The 22,637-nt window shown below is 35.3% G+C and overlaps 1 protein-coding gene across 2 annotated transcripts; it reads right to left on the bottom strand.

Moving 5' to 3' along the window:
* Window positions 1-585: 585 nt before the first annotated feature.
* Window positions 586-22,390, bottom strand: stum (stum, mechanosensory transduction mediator homolog). Of its 2 annotated transcripts, XM_067384207.1 has the most exons (4): window positions 22,121-22,390; window positions 8,537-8,716; window positions 6,603-6,611; window positions 586-2,004 (listed from the first exon to the last, which is right to left on the bottom strand). In XM_067384207.1, the coding sequence occupies exons 1-4, from the start codon at window positions 22,287-22,289 to the stop codon at window positions 1,970-1,972; spliced, it is 393 nt and encodes a 130-aa protein (XP_067240308.1). In that variant the 5' UTR covers window positions 22,290-22,390; the 3' UTR covers window positions 586-1,969. The 2 variants fall into 2 exon arrangements, with proteins under 2 accessions (XP_067240308.1, XP_067240309.1); XM_067384208.1 differs by lacking the exon at window positions 6,603-6,611.
* Between the last annotated feature and the right edge of the window lie 247 nt (window positions 22,391-22,637).

Below are 22,637 nucleotides of genomic sequence, written 5' to 3'. Positions count from 1 at the left end.
TTTTTTGCTAAATAAAATGATCGAGAAGAATTGCGTGTTTTTCTGTCTGTCACTAATACAGTAGAAAGACTAATATAATTGTTTTTTTCTGTTTAAGTATCGATTTGGTACAAAAGTACATATTTGTTTGTGAAACATCCTCATCTTTCCCCTTTCTCATCTCCTGTTAATGGTGTAAATTTCAGTAAGTTGGGTAAATGCCTTTAAGTCATGTCTCTATACTGATTTGTGAGCAGTTGTGACCAAGGCACATCTTCACTTCCTGTTATCATTAGATGATAGCCTGGTTAATTTCATTGTTTTTTTTATGGGCTTTCTGTTTCTCATGCTGGCAGGCCAGAAGTAGTTATAAACGTCATGGCGATGATATAAAAACCCTCACATTAAACAGATTAAATATCCACACACCTAACTGAGCTCAAATTAGCAGGATTTTGAGTAGCACCACTGTAGAAAAAGAAACATTGCTTCAAGTTTTGATCATGCCACCAGATTAGTTACTTTTGGATGCATTTCTTAATGAGAAAATGAAACAAGACACCAAAATGTCACTTTTTAAAAGCAGAATTTATTAGATATGGTACCTCTTACATTTCTAGAGATGTGACAATGTCATTGTGTAAATCTGCTGAGTAACATATGTTTGGCTGTAATATATTTAGGCCTTTGGACTTAGCACTGGAATATAATGTTTGAATTTAAAAAGGCCGCACTAAACACAACAGCACACGACTTTACAGAACCAATTCACTTTCTGTCCGTATTTACAACAAATCCTCAAATTCACAACACACATTCACACCAGACCAGCTTATATATATTTATAATATCCAAAAAAAGAGACTCAATAAAATGTGAGACTCTTCAGTGTGAATAACACAATGAACCAGTTCAGAACAGTTAATATTTAGGGCTTGAATTTTCTGAATGTATCGCACACTCAGCAACGCACAAATTCTCCTTGCTAAGTTGAATGTCAGTCTTAAATCATAATGTTTTGCCTATTTCAGTTTGTGCCATCCCTTTCTCCTATGTTGGTCACATAAAAATAACTCGCACTTAATTACATTATTTCATACCCTACGCATTGGTTGATTAAAGTGGCCAGTCACTATGGAAACTGGCATACAGTGAATCACCAATACTTGGCTGTTTTACTTAACAACAGATAAGTACTGGAGAAAAAGGTTACATTTCTGGCTGGTGGTCTCCAGGTATAAGGACTAATAAAGATTAACAATAACAGGTGATGTATTCGTGTAGAATACAAGTTATATTTTATAAAACAAATTGATAAATACACACTTCCTGTGTTATAAGGCTTAATTTAAGTAATAAAAACACAGCACACTATAAAGAAATACTGTAGACACTGTAATGCACATGACATAAAAATATTCAGTGTAATTATGTATTCATAGTGCTCTGTGAGAAGCATAATTTTAAAGGGATAGTTCACCCAAAATGTATTTTATTTTTATTTTGCGCAAACAAACATGAGGGTGACTAATTTTGGGTGAACTGTTCCTTTAAGTTTCCTTCAGCTACTTCAATGGACACCTCAAAGCTCTTTAACAAATAGCTTCTTTTTTTTTACAAACTGAAAACGTTCATAGTGTATATTGGTCAATTTAATACATACATTAAGACTACAGGGTTAAATACGCTTAAGAATGGTTTTCCCTTGACAGGAATAGGACGTGTTCGGCACATAGACGTTTTGCACGTTTGCACAATTTTTAGAGATATTCACAGAATGTTCATTCTTTCTGCTGTCCCTCAACAGTCAGGTCCCCTTAATGCAGTACCTGACAGGACAGGAAGTAGCAGGAGTTGGGCTGAAAATCTGCATGTGATCAACCCCTCGATCTCCCAGGCCTCGTGGGGGCCGCCTCAAAGCTCCCATACATGTTGGCCAGACAGCACAGGAGAAAGGTGTACATTCAAGATTAGGTTTGGAGGATAGCAATCAGAGCTGCTGAGGGGCGGCCTGCTCCCTGTAGCCTGTAAGTAAAAGAATATCAGAAATCACAAGACAGCTGGTACTGTATGTATGCACTGCAATTCAAAAGTATGGGGTCGGTAAGATTTTTTTTTTTTTTTTAATTTCGTCTTGTGGCCGTAACACACCAAGCCAACATAAAAGAACTAGCGACCAGTGGCGGCAACATATGTAGATTCAACATGCTCAATGGCCATAAAGCCTCCAATAGGGTCTGACTAGTGCCGATGATGTGGAACACACTGCAAAAACTGGGCCGGCTGATGCTCAGTGTTGGTCTTAGTGTGTCTTAGCTGCATTTATTTGATCAAAAATACAGTAATATTGTGAAGTATTACAATTTAAAATAACCTTTTTATCTTTTAATATATATATATATATATATATATATGTGTAATTTATTGTTATGTGTTACACGATCCTTCAGAAATCATTCTAATACGCTGATTTGGTGCTCAAGAAACATTTCTTATTATCAGTTGAAAACAGTTGTGCTGCTTAATATTTTTGTGGAAACAGTGATGCATTTTTTTCAGGATTATTTGATGAATAGAAAGTTAAAAAGAACAGCATTTATTTCATTTAAATCTTTTAAAACAGTATACATATCTTTACCATCACTTTTGATCAATTTAATGTGTTCTTGCTGAATAAATGTATTGATTGATTTCTTTTTTTTTTTAAAAAAAAGATTTTTTACTTACCCCAAACTTTTGAATAGTAGAATATATGGGAGAACTGAATAGTTAATGAATAAATGTGGATTGTGTAGCTTAATGGTTAAATATCTGGTCTTGTAACTGAAAGATTGTAGGTTCTAATTTCAAAGCCTGATCCATAAAGTCAAATATGAAATATATCCATAAAGCCATTTTTTACTCATATGACACTCATATGACATTCTTTTTTTTTGTGGGCCACAAAAAAAAATATATATATATATATATATATATTTACCAATGTTGATATTGTTAACTGACATAAAGCTGAAATAAAGTAAAGATAAATATTAGATGAAAAACTTAAACATAAAAACAATGAAGGCAAAATTGCCTTGGCTACAAACTGAAACATTGAAGTGCTAAAATTATTACAATGAAAACAAAAAATAAATAAAGATAAAATAGTTAAGTAAAAAATAAAATAAAAATTAAAGCACAATAAAATTACTGAAAGTATAAAAATAAAAGCTAATTAAAATATTTATAAGTACTATAGTAGTATATAAATAATACTAAACACCTAGTAACACCTTTAATAATACACCTATTTATTTGAATAATTATTTTATTACACCGAATCCATTTTGTGATGTCAAATGAGGTAGATATTTAATTAATGACCAAACAACAGTTTTATTTCTTACAGAAAGCCTACAAAAGGTTTGAAACCATCCTTATAATTCATCAAAATTAAAAAAACATCTCGCCAACAATCCTCAATGCTACCACCTGATACGAGTGGCACTTGACACATCAATCGGAGAGATCTGGAGGGGTGACTCAGTTCAGTTTTCTTACATATCTCCTCTAAAGTGCCTCACTGGGGTTTGCATTTTACAGCAGTTCAGCTCAAGCAGTAGTCTTATCTGTGCATTTACATATCACAGGTTTTGGCTTTATCTTTAAGTATTTATAATGAGATTTAGAATGGGAATAGATGAATGACTCATGACCTTCTTAAAGCATTGCATTATAACAGGTTTAAACGCAGATGACTCAATGCATTAAAGCTTTCAAAAGATCAAGACCCAAGCTTCAAACAACAAGCCAATTTTTTTTTTTTTTTTTTTTTGCATGCAAGCCATTTAGTAATCTGTGATGCAAACCTTAAGGCAAATGTATTAGTTAAAGAGATAGTACACACACACAAAAAATTTACAACTGTAATTATTTGTTAATATTCATGGCATTCTAAACTTGTATGCCTTTCTTTCTTAAAGAATATCCTGCCCACATTTTTGCATTGTAATGAAGATGAACGAGGATTGGGGCTGTCAAACTGACAAATGACCAAAAATCACCATAAAAATACCATGAAAGTGGTCCTCTTTTCATTCAGAACTCTTCAATTATTCAGTCGATCCATTCCACAAAAGTAGTCTGAATGATTCATTCACAAAACGGACTGATCCAGTGACACAATGAAACAATACTGTATGAGTTCAGATTATATAAAATATGGTATACTAGTCATATGGACAACTTTTAATATATTTTTATGGTGCTTCTGCATCCTTTTTCTCATTCAGTTTTATTATATTAGCCACATTCCTTATCCTTTCACCACAATATTGTTCAAAAATTCACCTTTTATGTTTCATGAAAGAAAGAAAATCATGCAGATTTGGAAATAAATGACAGGATTTTGATGTTTGAGGTGAACAATTACTTTAAACTGTCTTCCGAGTCTGCTGTGCCACAAAGGCAAGGCTGCTGAAAGATCTTGTCAAAGGCCTCAGCGTGCGACTGAAGGAGTTATAGTGCTGCATCGTAGCAGTCGCTGTATGAAGTCTCACTTTTGCAAAGCTTCTTTTCTAATGAGCGCTATGGTTCTACTGGCATTTAATGGACAAAAAGTGGATCAAACAGACTGAGAGGAGACTGGCAGATGGCAGGTAGTGGGAGGCACATTATCCGAGATGGATCAGAATAAACAGAATGGGAGAAGCCGAGCTTGCAGCATGTGTAGTGATAATGGGCTGAAATGAGTGACCAAACTGTGAGGACAGCAGACCTGTATCAAATATATTATTATGCTTTGGTGTTTAGAATATTGCTGCCATGTTTTTTATTTTTTTATTTTATTGCTTTTAAAATGGTTTTCATTAGTGTACTATTTCATAAGGCTCACATACACACTGCAATGTTTCGACATTCGCATTTAAATGCAAAAGTGATTCCGTTAAATTACCATTCTGTTAAAAAATTGGAATAACTGACATAGTGAAAACCATAGAGAGATTTGGCATCTCATTTCTCTGCATATATAACATACAAAATATCAAGTAATTTACTAGAGGTTTGGAGAAAATTTTAATCGCTTTAGTCTATTTAAAAATATCTAATTAATTTGAATGATTTTTTTTTTTTTTTTTAATGGTTTGAACTAATGATTCAATGACTCACTCATAAAGACTTCACTTGTTTCAGGATGAATCCGCATTTTTCTGAACAAATCTCTTGAATGAATGATTCAATGACTCACTCATAAAAGGTGTGTTCAACTTCATGCGGTACTGCGCAGACTGATCAGCGAAATTAGCCGCTTGCAGTCTTTCATTAGCCAAAATGAAGGTGTCAGAATAAACACAAAATGCATCATTGTTGCCAATGGTGAAAAAACAGTGTTGTCATCAGCTGCATCAGCCGTCTGCTCTCAAATCGCTCTTACAGTACTTTGATGCCATACATAAAGTCGGACAGAATTTCTAACCAGCATGCACTGCTTCAAGTCAGATGCCAATTGGTCTGCACAGCGCCCCATGAAGTCAAACACACCTAAAGACTTCACTTGTTTCATTTTTGAACGAATCTCTTGAATGAATGATTTAATGACGAATATTTTTTTTTTAACAGTCACTTGTCGCCACCTACTGGTGCAACGATGTAATTGATACAATCTTTATTTGAGCCGCCACGTTACTTTCAAAAATGTGATTTACTCTATTTTGATCGCTACCATAGACATCAGTGTTTATTTCTGAACTATAAACATTTATACTAGTGCTTCTGTGATAATTTGAATTAAATAATTAGTTCACTTTGAAATGAAAATTAGCCCAACCTTTACTCACCCTCAAGCCATCCTAGGTATGACTTTCTTGTTTCTGACGAAGACATTCGGAAAAATATTAATAAATATCCTGACGCAACAGAGCTTTATAATGGCAGTGATAGGGTTCAATGAGTATGAGCTGAACAAAGTGCTTACATCCACATCCATTCATCGTAAATATACGATCCAAACGGCTCCGGAGTGTTAATAAAGGCCTTCTGAAGCGGAATGATGTGTTTGTGTAAAATAAATATCCATATTTAACAAGTTATGAACTCAAATATCGAGCTTCCACCAAACCGCCTTCTGTATACAAGTTACAAAGAAAATGTAAAATGGTTTCGCGTCAATTACGCTTTTTCCGTAAGGCGCATGACGTAGCGTAAGCTTTGTGAACCGCAAGAGGTTCACTCTCTCTGAGTACGTTGAATACGGAAGGCGGTCTGGTGGAAAGTCGATATTCGACTTCATAACTTGTTTAAATATGGATATTTATTCTACACAAACGATACTTAAATGATTAATCGTACAGTTCTAAAAAACTTATTTTTTGGGCTGCATATCACATGCTCAAGCATTTGTTGCCTACTCAATTATTTTATGTTAAGCCTTATACTCCTGGACGATCTTGAGGTTACAAAGGTCGCAACAAAGAAATACTGCCTTTACAACAAAACACTTATTTTTTTTGCATGTGTAGCTGCAGTATGTATGTGGCCATTGCGTTCAGACTATGTTTTCTAATATTCAAGGTGTTCTATCTGAGACAGGTCTGAGTATATGAGTTGTGACAAGACAAAAGTCAAATATTAGGTTCACCTACCTTCAGAGACTTTCAATCCAAAAGGTTGTGAAGTAGTAAAATAAATAAATAACAGATTAGAAATTTGAAATAAATCCATAAAAAGATACATGCAGAATAAAAGCAAGTCAAAAGAAATCTTGGATCATATTCAACAAAGGCACAATAAAATCAAACCTGTGTTTAAATGTTCAATAACAGTAAAATTGTTCCATAGGAAAAACGTGACATGTGAGAAACAAAGTTCTGCGAGTTGCTTCGTCCGCCTACACAGAACAATTACTGCAGAGCTTTCAATCCACTCCTACCAACAGACCGCTCTAATAGTCATTGTTCAAAGGATTCTGGCACCTTCTTCTGCCCTGGAAGGCGGGGATGGTATTATAAGGAGCGAGAAACATGAGGTTGAACATGAACGGAGTTGACTATATGGCCCACAGCAGGATCACTGCTGAAATCCTGTCATCTTTTCTTACACTTACTATGCATGTTAAAAATCTGTCAGCATTTACTCACCCTCATGTCGTTCCAAACCTGTATTACTTTCTTTGTTCTGCAGAACACAAAAGAAGATATTTTGAGGGATGTTTCAACTGTTTTTGTCCATTTAATGAAAGTTTGAGACAACACTTGATGGCATTGACTTTAATTGTATGGACAAAAAGGTGAGACCTTTTTAAAAAATATCTTCTTTTGTGTTTGACAGAAGAAAGAAAGTCATACTAGGTTTGGAACGACATGAGGGTGAGTAAATGATGACAAAATTTTCATTTTTGGGTGAACTACGCTTTTAAATGTATGTTCTAGTTTCGTTGTAGATCATCAAAATGACCACCGACTTCCTAAAGTACATATAGTGTGATTAAAATGAATATATAATTTAAAAAATAGAATTTTTAGACATTATTTACTAGAACTACAGAAGAGGATTAGGGCCAAGCAATAATAAAAAATAAAACCATCTTGAGATTAAAGTTGTTAAATTTCGAGAAAAAAGTCTAAATAAAATGAGAATAAAATCATTAAATTACGAGAAAAACTCATTAAATTTCAAGAAAAAAGTCGAGATAAAATGTTGAGAATGAACTCGTTAAATTATGAGGAAATACTCGTTAAATTTCGAGAAAAAAGTTGTTAAATTATGAGAACAAATTCCTAATTTAACGAATTTGTTCTCGAAATTTAACGAGTTTTTTCTCGTAATTTAACGAGTTTATTCTCAACATTTTATCTCGACTTTTTTCTAGAAATTTAATGATTTTTTTCTCGGAATTTAATGACTTTATTCTCAACATTTTATCTTGACTTTTTTCTCGAAATTTAACGAGTTTTTTCTCGTAATTTAACGAGTTTATTCTCAACATTTTATCTCGACTTTTTTCTCGAAATTTAACGAGTTTTTTCTCGTAATTTAATGACTTTATTCTCAACATTTTATCTAAACTTTTTTCTCGAAATTTAACGATTTTTTTCTTGTAATTTAACGAGTTTATTCTCAACATTTTAGACTTTTTTTCTCAAAATTTAATTATTTTTTTCTCATAATTTAACGAGTTTATTCTCAACATTTTATTGACTTTTTTTCTCGAAATTTAACAAATTTTTTTTCTCGAAATTCAACAACTTTAATCTCGAGATGTTTTTTTTTATTTATTATTGCTTGGCCCTAATCCTCTTCCGTACTAGAACACAAATCCAGCAAAGACCAAAATAAATAAATACATAAACCAAATAAACACCATAAAAGTATCAAAGTGGTCAATACTCTTATGTTCCACATAAAAAATAAAATAGGGGGTTGGAAAAAATTAAAGTGAAAAACTAAATTCAAAATTGTACATTTGGGAGGAACTTTTAAAAACAACCTAAAGTATTAAATAAATGAAAAAAATAAAATAAAATAATAATAATAATAATAAATAACCCTGTTTCCGGTATTACTGAAGCATACTCACTTGCGAGAATGACCATGTCCATTCCCCAAAATATGCTCATGATCCAGCCCACCATGACAATGGCAGTGACGATCTGAATGAAGGCGGCTGCGATGTTCAGCCAGAACACGCAGCACATGTGCCTGTCAGGCAGGTCTGTCCTCGCACCGCACAGAACTGTGAAGGCTGAGATGAATGTACCTGTCACAAAAATACAGTGAGATGCTGTCAACATAGGACGATATGATCCTCTCCTGTGGTTAAAATGGTTAACGCCAGCAGTATGACCTATGTCTTAATCTCAGCCTAAAACCGCACACTGTAATGATATCATTCATCATGTTGTGAATTATATCGTACATTACGTACGGAGACATAATTATGGCCTGAAATATTAACAACGGAGCTTGAATATAAATTAACATGGTGATTTTAATAGCAGTCACTGTCAGACATGCCTGTAGGTTTCGTACATCTGTGGTCTAGGTTGAAATGAATGTTTGTTCAGTGGTTAAAAGATTATGGTTGAAAAAACACCTTACATTTTGATCTGTATTCACACTTCTGATAATTTGCAATATAGCACACAAATCATGTGGACTACTTCTTTTTGGTCTTTTTATGTTTTTAACTGTTGTTGTGAGTAAATTGAGTAAACTGAATATTAAATTTATAATTATTTTTACAATTAAAAAAAAAACATATATATATATGTTATATATATGTTATGTTTTATATGTATGTTTTATATATATATATATATATATATATATATATATATATATATATATATATATATATATATATATATATATATACGCAATCCTTGGCGACAAGCCTTACACCGTAAGTTGATGAGTTCATTTTCCACGATTTAATATGCCACTGGTCACAGAGCTTTTTAGATGGACGTCAAGGCTTTTAGGTTGGGTAGAATCTGCAATCTCTGACTCGTTTCTGTTCGTTTGATTGCTTCCATGGCTTTCCGGCAACTAGCAACTTGGGGTGTCGAAATAGTACTTGGTAAATTGGCAGTGGACGGAATCACACAGAACAAAACAAATAGACATTGAGACACGGAAAGCACATTTCAAAGTAGAGTAACTTGCTGTAGCATTGTTTTTCAGAGAAACGAGTGTGAATGTGAATGTAGCATGTTTCCTAAATCAGAAAATATGGTATTTTTATGCTTTAGTACAGTCAAAAAAAAAAAAAGATTACATACAGCACCTTTAACCAGCATGTGACTCGCCAAGACATCTCTTGTCATAGATTTCTTCTATCCCCTTCAATCCAGAGCAATTAGGTTATGAAGAGCTTTCCATATTTGTATGGGCGATAAGCATGATTTACACTGATAGAGTCTGAGCGAGAAGGCTGCACTGTGCTGCCATGCGCAGTTCAGCATCTCATTAGTGTTATCACAATAATAGATTTTAAATGGGAGGACAGTGGTTGAACATTTAGCATAGCCCACAAAACCGACTGTGAGAAATGTACTTTATGTGAACCCTGCAGCCTGTCCTTTAGCCAACAGTATGGTCTGGTGCTATGAAATGTTTGGCTATTATAGAGAGTGACTGGGAACCTCTTAAGTTTATCTTTTGGAAGGGGATTTCCAAGTTTAGTGTGGAGAAAAAAAAACCTTTTACAATGTTCTAATTCCCACGGCCGTTATACAAACAACACTTACTGTCCCAAAAAGCAGATAGCTTACAGTAGACAACAAAGAACGAATGTAGAAAATGGAAAATAACATTCTCTCTTTCTCTCTCCATCCATTTGACTCAAGGAGGAGATATGAGCCAACATTCTCAATCATCTCAAAGGCATTAGCTGGACTGGTGTATGCAGCCCTGGAAGTACAGTACATGAAAGGTTTTTCGAGCCATGTCATAAATGCCATTATATAAGAAGACACTGAAAAAAGAGTCCTCTAAAAACAGACATTGGTCAATCATATACTAATATATGATTCAAATATTACTAATAATATTCTAATATATATATATATATATATATATATATATATATATATATATATATATATATATATATATATATATATATATATATATAAAATATTCATCATATAAAATATTTATTCTTATATACATGTGTTTTTGACAGTCTGTTATGCTAATACAGTAAAAACAGTAATATTGTTAAATGTTAAATATTATTACAATTAACAACAAACATTTTTCAATTTGAATGTAATTTATTCCTGTGATGACAGGTTGATGATTTTCATCATCAATACTCCAGTCTTCAGTGTCACATGATCCTTTAGAAATCATTCTAATATGTAGATTTGATGCTCTAGAAGCATTTCTTATTATTATCAATGTTGAAAACAGTTGTGCTGCTTAGTAATGTCTGCAAATGTCTGCTTGCATATGTCACACATGTAATTTAGACATGCACACATTCAAACTCGTTTTCTCTATGAAGAAGGGATTCAAGAAGATAAGATACAGTAGGGGTCCTAGTCCCCGCACATTAGGCTCACAATCACTATAATTTTCCCTAGCCTTCCTCACATGTGCCCCATTGCCAGTGTGGGAGGTTAATTATCCCGTTGAGTTCCTTTTCTTCTGAGAGAGAGAGACAATGTTGCTAGGAGAGCGTGTGTGTGGACTCCTTCTGAAGGTTTTTAGGTGCCGCTGTCATTTTTTTTTAGCACTCTAGGATGTTTTAAACATCTCTGTTATGTAAGCACTTTTGGTATAAATAGTCGTGGTGACCTTTGGTTTAGCTACAAGGAATGAAAATCACTTATCTTCTCTCCCCATCGCTGACCCTAGAGTCTCTTCAGAATGGAAGCTTGTGGATGCATCATTCAATAAGGATTTTTCAGGAACTCATCACTTGTTGACTGCACACATTGATTGAGTTTCTTCAATGGCCTTTGGTTTAGCAAAAGATACATTTTAACATGGGAGCACAATAGTAGGGTCATAGAGGTAAAGCTGCTATTCAAAATCTATAATATAGAAATTGATTTTTAGCAATAAGGAATAAACATTTCATGAAAGACCTACTATGAGTGCCAGGCATGTTAAACGATGGTATAATGCTTTGGCAGGGTGATTTCAAATTAGTTTTATTAAAAAAAATATATATATATATATATATATATATAATTATTTAAAGGTGCCCTAGAATCAAAAATTGAATTTACCTTGGCATAGTTGAAAAACAAGAGTTCAGTACATGGAAATGACATACAGTGAGTCTCAAACACCATTGTTTCCTCCTTGTATAAATCTCATTTGTTTAAAAGACCTCCGAAGAACAGGCGAATCTCAACATAACACCGACTGTTACATAACAGCCGGGATCATTAATATATATGCCCCCAATATTTGCATATGCCAGCTCATGTTCAAGGCATTACACGAGGGCAGGCAGTATTAACGTCTGGAGCTGTGCACAGCTGAATCATCAGACTAGGTAAGCAAGCAAGGAAAATAGCGAAAAATGGCAGATGGAGCGATAATAACTGACATGATCCAAGATAACATGATATTTTTAGTGATATTTGTGGGGCAATTTAAAGGGGCCGCAGCCTGAATCGGTGCATAGTCAATGAAGCCCCAAAATAGGCAGTTAAAAAAATATTTTTTTGAGCTGAAACTTCAGACACATTCAGGGGACACCTTAGCCTTATATTACATCTTGTGAAAACTGGTCCTAGGGCACCTTTAAAAACATTTTTTTTGAGGGTATACATAAGTCACGTCAACATGAGTAGCATGAAGTAGCATAAGCTGATGTCATGTTTTTTTCAACATTACACACTGTGTTTGGTCCACAGGTGGTAACTAAAATAAACCTGAGAGCTTGATGTATAAGCTCAAGGTAGGCCTAGAAAACATGCACAGGGGCTGTACCGGAAATTGAAAATTCCACAACAGCTCTGCGGCCTCTATTTATAACAGCTCAAGGATGCGAGCCAAGACAGCTTGAGAGGAGACGCGACAAAATCAGTCTGACTGCTCGCAGTCATCGCAGTTTTCAGCCATTCTGTGAGGAGCTGATTACTCATCAGTCATTTACTGGCTGTTCAATCCTTTCCAGAGAGTCATTTGGGTTAACACTGTCTTTTATGAGGCTCACAGCACCAATACTGCTCATTTAAAGGGATAGTTCACCCAAAAATGAAAATTATTCCCTCAATCCATCATAGGTGTATATGACTATCTTCTATCAGACGAACACATTCGGAGTTATATTAAAAAAATAACCTGGCTCTTCCAGGCTTTATATTGGTAGCAAATGAGGCTAAAAAAGCCCAAAAAAGCACATCCATCCATCATAAAAGTAACAGCTCCAGGGGGTTAATAAAGGCCTTTTGAAGTGAAGCGATGGGTTTTTGTAAGAAAAATATCCATAATTATTAATAGTAATAGCTTTTGGCAATGGCCGAACACAAGTCGAGTTCTGGCGGAAGAGTGACCGCTGACTCGACGCATGACGTATTGACAAACATGGAAGAGCAGAGCATATTGCAAAACAAAACACCAGTCAAGAATTAGAAGTCTAAAATGAGCATTTTTAAAGAGAAATGTCGATATAAGGTTTCGATATAAGATAGAGGAGCTTGAGTTTGTTGCCCAGCCCTATATGTTTGAACCACAAGAGGGGTCTAAGCTTACGCTACTTCTACATCCTACGTTATACGTTTGGTCAGAGGTCACTCTTCCGCCGGAACTCGACTTGTAAATGGCAATCGCTGGAAGCCAGTTAATATAGCTTAGAAAGTTTTAAATATGGATATTTTTCATACAAAAACCCATCGCTTCGCTTCACAAGGCCTTTATTAACCCCCTGAAGCCGTATGGATTACTTTTATGATGGATGGATGCACTTTTTTTGGGCATCAAAATCTCAAGCCCCATTCATTACCATTATAAAGCTTGGAAGAGCCAGGATATTTTTTAATATAACTCCAATTGTGTTTGTCTGAAAGAAGATAGTCATATATACCTGTGGCTTGAGGGTGAGTAAATCATGGGATAATTTTCATTTTTGGGTGAACTATCACTTTAATACACAATTTTAAGGGACAATTTCACTTGAAGTGACTGGTCCTTAAGTAGATCAAGTGATTAAAAAGTGTGCTAGAACATTTTGCTATATGAAAAAACCCACAAGGGGAACAACTCTAGTCATTTTCATTACCTCAAAAGTTAAACTTCGGGATGAGTGTGCTTTATTGCCAAATATTACAATATGATTTTTCAGTCCACAGAGTTTGGAGCTCTGTTTATTGGTAATATAAACTCGTTCATTAATCATACTGCAAATCTTATGTAATTTGAAGCAAGAACATCAGTGTAATTTGTTATCGGGTGTCTCTGCTGATTGCCACAGTGCAGCTGTATTAAAAATGAGACCAGAGCAATAACAGTCTCTGGATGATGTTATCCCATTCATCTCATTTTGTGAGTGAAGAGACCGTCTGTATAAAATTAGGAAGTTACAGTGCTCAGTGCTCCTCTATCTGCTGCCAAAAATGCTGTGCTGAAAGCCATTTTTCTGCTCTCAAAACAAACTATTGTCACAAAAACACCAAATGTGCCCTCATTCCAGTAATCATGTACAATATTGTAACTGAACTGTGCGAAAAAAAAAAAAGAAAATCTCATATTTTGGTCTGAGATCCTTTGTGGTTTCTCTCAATACAGTGTTGAGAGACACTGGTGCACTGGTTTCATGTTTGTTTTTCTTACTTTTTCTTTTTGGTTTGGTCTCAGCCTCATAAGTCACATCCACCGCCCACCTACTGTACAGTCCGTTCACTGTCTGATGTGTATTTTAGACAAACCTGGGATGCGTTTTTTTTGTTTGTTTGTTTGTTTTTGTCTTGGCCTAATAAGATCTAGACATTTTGTTGGTTAATCCAAGATCTAGATTTAGACTAGTTCAAACCTAACATTATCCAAAGAGTATGCACGCTTCCCTAGTGTAATGTATACAAACAAACTTCTATATTTCTATCTGCAAATGCAGTATCATGATGGCAGAGAACAAAACTAAGATCCAGGCTGCTCAAATGTACACCACTATTCAAAAGAATGTTTTTGAAAGACATCTCATGCTCAGAAATATTATTACATTTTGCAAAGCTTTTTTTGTTTTATATATACTTTTAAAGGTGCCCTAGAACTTTTTTTTTTTTTAAAAGATGTAATATAAGTCTAAGGTGTCCCCTGAATGTGTCTGTGAAGTTTCAGCTCAAAATACCCCATAGATTTTTTTTTAATTAATTTTTTTAACTGCCTATTTTGGGGCATCATTATAAATGAGCCGATTCAGGGCTACTGGCCCTTTAATTCTCGTGCTCCACACCCACGACGCTCACGTTTGCCTTGAACAGTGCATAAACAAAGTTTACACAGCTAATATAACCCTCAAATGGATCTTTACAAAGTGTTCGTCATCCATGCGGCATGTATGCGTCGGATTATGTGAGTATTGTATACTGTTATATTGTTTACATTTGATTCTGAATGAATTTGAGGCTGTGCTCCGTGGCTAATGGCTAATGCTACACTGTTGGAGAGATTTATAAAGAATGAAGATGTGTTTATGAATTACCTGATTCACCTGTGCAGATCCAGACGTTAATACTGGCTGCCCTTGTCTAATGCCTTTCATAATGTTGGGATCATGGGCTGGCATATGCAAATATTGGGGGCGTACACCCCGACTGTTACGTAACAGTCGGTATTATGTTGAGATTCGCCTGTTCTTTGGAGGTCTTTTAAACAAATGAGATTTATATAAGAAGGAGGAAACAATGGAGTTTGAGACTCACTGTATGTCATTTCCATGTACTGAACTCTTGTTATTTAACAATGCCAAGATAAATTAAATTTTTCATTCGAGGGCACCTTTAATATATGTTTTAAAATGTAATTTATTCTTGTGAAAGCTGAATTTTCAGCATCATTACTCCAGTCTTCAGTGTCACGTGATCCTTCAAAAATAATTCTAATATGCTCAAGAAACATTTATGGTTATTATCAATGACGAGAATAGTTGTGCTGCTTAATATTTTTGTGCAAACCATGATTTTTTTCAGGATTCTTTGTTTAAAGCATTTATTTATTTGTTTTTTTTTAATTATAAATGTCTTTGCTGTCACTTTTGATCAATTTAATGCATTCTTGCTGATTAAAAAAAGCAATCTTATAGACCTCATGTTTTTGAACGGTAAGCATTGGACACTTGTTACCTGTGGTTAAATAAAACAGTAAATTATTTCCACAGTCCTATGTACGTCCGTTAACAAATATATATATATATATATATATATATACACATACAGGCCATAGTACTTAAATTTGCATTGCAAAGCTGTTAAAATAATGAAAATAGTAACATAAAAACACCAAATTACAGCACCACTGTATTGTTGACCTCTACAGTCAGTCTATTTTTAGCTTGAATCCACAAGAGAGTTTAGTTAAGGTCAAACACAAGAGTCCTATACCTGACAGTCACAGGGTCCTCTGCGTGTCTAGAATTTTGTTTGCTTTGAAAAAGGCTGACAAGAAGCTTTTAACATTTTATTAAAGGTCTAAAAGAAGTAATGTAATCTAAAATGATAACCAGGCTTAATTTTTCCCCGTTTAAGTGCACTTTGAAGGACCCCCTTGGAATGAATTCATGTGCTGGCTTATCTACCTCTTTCAATCTTAGCGGAGACAGGCAGGGAAGCTTCTGCTAGCATCTGCTGTCATGGAAACTAGAAGAGCAGGGATAGAGCAATAGGTTCAATTCAAAGAGTGTTGTGTCATATCATATCTTGTCATATCTGTAAATAGAGAAAAGTCGCTCCGGCTACTTTGATGTGTGTATGGTGTGAGAGTGACGTTGGTTTTCACAACGAGTGACAAACGTTGACATGGAGCGTGCTAAATCTCGAATCTCCAGCAAATCACCTGTTTCAAACAAACCCCTAACAGAGGAGAGTCTGCTGGAAAAAAGAGAACATGACAGAGATTTTAATAAAATGAGAATCAACATTGGCTTGTCTTTTCGGAGATGGCAAGAACTGAGGGATTTGAAATGTTGTAAAAGTGATGCAGAGATGGTGTTTTTATTACTCAACAGGTAAGGTATTTTATTGAACAGATAACTCTCTAACAGAGTTCATTGTAAAGCATTATCTATTGTGAAGGGTCATTTAATTATGGTTGTTGTAGAGCTGTGCTGGAATTTATTTTCAAGTAGTGAGTCTATAGGGTTGACCAAACCGGAAAACTGGTCTCATTGCATCCGCTTGTCAGAGAAAGTGTTAACAGCAGTATGAACTGACAGCATATCTACGGACTTTTAAGGTAATCAGTGAATCTACCTAGTTCACATTGTTATAGGTGTTTTATTCTTTTAAATATCTAAAAGTTAGTGGGAAGAAGAAAAATAAAAAAAGCTTTTAAGAGATACATCCAATTTAGATGGATCTGAAGCTGAACTAGAAGTGAATGTTTTATGAGCAGTAGGATAACCATATTCATCCGCAGTCACGCAGAGCCGAAGCACAACCAAAACAATGCTCTTCTGCAAAATGCAGTGTTGTGTTTTAACCACCAGAGGGCCAAAAGTTACATAGTGTACGTTTAATTTCTAGTTAAAAATCTTAAACATTTCACATTTAATTAATTTCACTTCATTTAAATTCAAATCTTGTTTTTGCTACCTCAATTCAAATTCAGGAACTGAATTGAAATTTAAAAGGCATTTTCAATTTTCTGTATTATGCTCAATTCAAAGTTTTTTTTAGCTTTAGTGTAGTCACAGTTTTCACAGCAACTCTTTCTCCGCCATTGAAGAGATTTTCCATAATTTAAGACACAAGTCTTCCCTGCCATTGATATGTTTTCGCTGTTATATGGTAGAGGGCGCTGTTACGGATCTTCTGAAATAGTACAGCATCTCCAGATCCAAAAATGAGTGAAGAAGAAAAATGTTGAATCCACAAAGAGGTGCAAGCTTTGGGGGTGCTGATAGACTCAATCTACTCGATCTATGTTTTGATCATCACTCCGAATCCGATCCGGACAAAGTCTTTGACAAAAACGTGATTCTCTTAGATTTTTGTTCATTTTTTAAATGAAACACCCACATTCAAGTGTTGATTAAAAAAATAATGAATAAACCTTGAATAAAATTAAAGTTAAAATTTTTTTAGTAAATGCTGGTGGGGAAAAGAGTTAAAAATGTGCTTAGTGTCAAACATCCATTTTATGCAACATCCCTGCATAAGCAAGCACCCAGGTACCCAGCTCTTTGTCATTTTATATTTTAAATGAAATCTACTAATAAGACCCTCAGTTGCTGCATATGCAAATCAGCATGATTTGATTAGCTCTGGCACCCAACACATGCCCTGCAAAGTATCTGCAATTAAAGGTGAGGAGAGCAGGTTGTCAGGCATGACTCACTAACTAGAGTGGTAATGGTCTCTGACAACCTGAGCGCAGACTGTGTGCTCAAGAGAGCCCCATTTGGCTCTTGGCATTTTCCCTTGTATTATCGTCATCCAAACATGGGCTCTCTTGTCATAATATTCTGCTCTAGTTTATGTATGAGCAACTGTGCAGCAGACAGGAGCTCGGGAAACCGTGCCCGTGTACAGAGATGATACGAGACAGGCACATTACTGCCTGTAGAATGCATCTTCGTTCTGTAAGTATTTATACAGTGTTACGAACTGATTCATGCTGAATGCATGCGGACCCGTGGACTGCGTCCTCCAAAAGCACTCCGTGTCCTCCAGACTCCAGAGGGACTGGCTGAAACTTGAGGAGGAAATGCTATGCTGAAGTGGACTGCAAGATTAGATGACTTGAGGCACGGGTCCAGTGGGGGTATCCTGATGGATGAAACCAATATTGACATAAACACCAGAGGGCCACAAGTGGCTTAGTTATGCGGTCACAGGGTTGATTACTGTATTTTCATTTTAACTGCAACTGTCAGAGATGGATTCCAAGCTCTGCTCTGTCCCAGAAGCAAAAGTAAGATGCCACTGAGGAACGGCATATTCCTGATGCTGTAGTATCATTACACCCACCAGCACAAAAAAACAAAAGAGTAAATATCGATGGTTGTGGGGTTAAAAAGGAGAGATATCTCATGCACTGCATGATCCATAAAGGACGAGGGAGCCAAAACGTATCAGCTCACCTAAACATGGCACACATTAGAAGTGTTCAAGGTAAAGTTTCAGCATAATGCTTTTGTATTGAAAGACTTGGTAACACTTTACAATAAGGTCTCACTTATAACATTGGTTAATGCATTAGTTAAAATCAGCATGAAATCAAACGTAACATTTTTTATTTATTTATAGAATATTGTAGTATTTATTATAAAGTGAGGCTGATCACTGCAGAGTCAGCGAGTGGTGCTTGACAACCATATAATGGGTGGAGCTAGACAATCTAACCACACCCATAACCCTACCACTAAACATAGCTCCACCCATTAGGTCCACAGAGGTGGAGCTAAACTAGTGCTGCGTTCCAATTCGCCTACTTATACTACGCCCTAAACGTATGTACTCTTTCTGTGAACAAAAAGTACTTACTTTTGAGTGTGTAGTAAAAGAGTAGACAAGTTTTGGGACATATTAACACGTCATACAATCGTGTCTTTGCTCTCTGTCGCATCCTGTCACCGTAAACTGGCCTGTCAATCATCTTACATCCTCCACATTTCATTTAGTTAATTTCCTACCGTATCGGAGAGAAATGCAGAACGTTGATCTGCAGTCGCGGGTCTTTCATGAGGAGAACTCTCCTCATATTAATGCATAATTTTGCATTTAAAAGTTAATGGCCATTCGGATCTTTATAAAAGTCCACATTGGTATTTGCAGATGAAAAATAACACGGGTAACATTAAATATATATTTTCTATTAGGTTAAACTAATTATTAGTCACTAAAATCTCTCAGCGTCGATCGCGTATATCTGCCATGTTTTGTAGTTTTTTAACACTTTTTACTCGTGTTTGTAGTTCTGAACTGAATCCTCGTCCAATGCGCAATGGGTTGTGGGCAATATTAGCCTTTATAGTGTGCACGGATCCACACTTCGAAAATCTACCGGAAATAGTAGACCATCCGGGGACTTTTGACATACTCTTTTCAACATACTATGCTTTGGGACACACTTATTTTAATCTCACATACTATTTAGGATGGATAGTATGGACATTGGAACATAGGGTAGGTCAACAGCAGTCTCAGCCTCAGACATCATGCCCACGGACTGCTGGCTGAACATTTAATGCATCTCATGCTCGCAAAATTGGAAAAACTTAAGGAGTTTCGAAGTTATCATCTGATTGGTTGAATTCTACAAGATTTCCAGGAGATGTAGGAGTGAATTAAAGGTGATTGGGACACTTTTTGGCATTGAGATCAACCAATGCACCCTATGTGTTGCGTTCTTCAATGGTTCTCCTGGAAACAAAGCCATTCATGATGCCAAACCCCCTCATGGAAGAAGAAAGCCGTTTTGTTTACAACTGACAATGAACGCTTATTATTACTGCTAGATTTTCAAAAGTAGCCTATGTGAAGTTTGTGGCGCCATTGTTGCAGTAAACTTGCACAACATTCTTGAATTAATAATTTATTAGATGTACGCCGGTCTGTTATCGTAGGGACTTCGACTTTACATTTTCATGCCCCTAAACGGAACAAAACAAACTTTGCTTTACATGTCGGTCAGACGTCCTCTTGGGCGGTCCTTGGCCAATGAAAGCTGAGATAGAGTCCAAACCTAACGCCGTCAGTTTGAATTTCTGGCTACGTGAGACTATGTCAACAGAGGTGGAGATAGAGAAGGTCAGTGTAGAAATTTTTGAGCGTTAGTTCGTGTTTACAAATGTTAACAAATGAAATCTTATTCTAAAGAGTTACCAAAGATTCTGCTGCAAAATAACCAACAGTATGATTATTTTGTTTCTATTTCCAGCATATTTCAAAGAAACTGTGTGCCTTCTCCCTGAGGTGATGCTTCCCAGCCTTATTAGACACAAAGGAGATCAATATTCTTCTGCTATGTGTGCTTTTATGCTTTGCAAAGCATCCTACAAAACAGCTGATGATTTTAATGTGTCTAATGCAGTGCTACTAGAATACTCTAAAAGAAATAAGACAATCCATTTACTCTTTGAAGACGGCATCGCATCACAGCATAGGCAATTAAGAAAACAGGATAAAAGGAAATGGTTGCAAGCAGATCACACACATGGCCAAATACCAAAGATTAACAATTACTTAGACCAAACGAACACGACTGAGAATCAAGATGGAAATGACAATACCGAGATGGATGAACGGACCAGATAGGAAGGAGAAAAGGTCAAGTTATCAATCAGGGTAATGGAGTGGATGCAATAATTTATGACGTCTTGATTATTTGTTCTGGTATGTTCGTAGATGCACATGATAGATCTGTTACCACATACTAAAAATTATACAAGAGCTGAAATAAAAACAGCTCCCATTGAATTATGACCTAAATGTCAGCGGGAAACTTAATCTGATCAGTGTCCAGATCCTCCAAGTGCACTTTGGTGCTTTATGGCTCAATGAGAAATTAAGATTGTCCATGATGATGAAAAATGAAAATATCGTTAAATAATCTAGTTTAAAAACATGTGCCAGACTGTTAGAAATATAATCTTTTAATTCATATTGATTTTGAAGCATATTGACAGCATATTTCTCTCACACTTAGACTAAAGTGTAAAAACCTTAATCATTATTTCCACATCAAGCTTATTTTGCAAATATCATGCATTTTTGAATTACAAGCCTAAATATTATTGCATTTTCTTTGGGTTTTACCATTTGACAACTTTAACTAACCATGATATCATTTCCTGTTTATGCTTTTCTTGTCAACAAAATGGCTTTCTGCATGATGCTTATACCACTTTTATACAAACAAAACTGATTCACCATTTATTTTCCTAAGAATTAGTAAGGCAAGGTTAGCCAACCTACTCAAGGGTGATCTTTTTGAGAATTTCAGCTTTTTGATGAGACTTTTTTTCTTCATTGTACCACCCACATTTGACTTCATGCCCACAAAAACATAAAAATAGCTTTTAATTCAGAAATTGAAAACATGTTCATTGTATTTGTATCCATTGTGCATTGTCTGTATGAACTGCATAATAGATAGTAATAAATCAAAAATATAAAAAATAAACGTGTCGTCATTGACCCATAAACAAAATATTTGGTAAAATATATTTTCACCAAAACCATTAAAAAAAAAAAAAAAAACATTAGGGAATACATAGATGAATTAGAAACAAATAAGCGGTGCTCAAAGTATTTAGACATTCTAATTACAATTGTTTTGAATTATAAACAATTCAATATAGGCTGTATCTAGGTAGCCTATATATGTATATAACATGAAAAGCAAATTTAAATTACTTCAAGTGCACATTGAAAGAACTTGTTGATGGAATGGATAGTTTATTTCGTGTGTAAATACAGAATACACACTGTTATTTCTCGCAGGTGGTTGTGGTGAAATAAGCGAATCTACTCGTACTCACCCAGTCCGGGCACAAATGTGTTGAGAAACAAGCAGATGACAGCTACTGGGAAAGGCATATATGGGATGGCAGCGCGTAAAGCTCCTTTCTTCTCCCTGACTTGAACAACAACTCCGCTGGTAGAAGAAGAAACTCCTTTTTCGTTCATTTCTGTGTCTTTCTGGTCCATTTCCCAATTTTTAAATTAATTACAAACCTTGAAATCCTTGTTTTGGTGTGTACTGGGCAGTAACAGGCGCAGCTCCAGAACGAGCGTAAGCTTTATCTTGAAATGAGTGCGCGCAGTGAACGGTAGGCGTCACACTTACTACAGTGTCAGTCTGCCATAGTAGATGAAAAGATCGTTACACAATACATTTAAAGTCGCAGTGGTGACTTTAACGAAGCCAAACGACCGATTATTAATGGATTATCCCGATTGTTTCTAATATTATGGATATCCTTACTTGTTTATGCTCACTGTATTCGAAGGGGGTAAAAGCTAGTTTTGCTGTCAGAATTTAATAAGCAATTTTAA

Source organism: Chanodichthys erythropterus, chromosome 4 (genome assembly GCF_024489055.1).
Source record: "Chanodichthys erythropterus isolate Z2021 chromosome 4, ASM2448905v1, whole genome shotgun sequence".
Taxonomy (NCBI): Eukaryota; Metazoa; Chordata; class Actinopteri; order Cypriniformes; family Xenocyprididae; genus Chanodichthys; species Chanodichthys erythropterus.
This window is presented reverse-complemented; position numbering and strand designations above follow the sequence as displayed.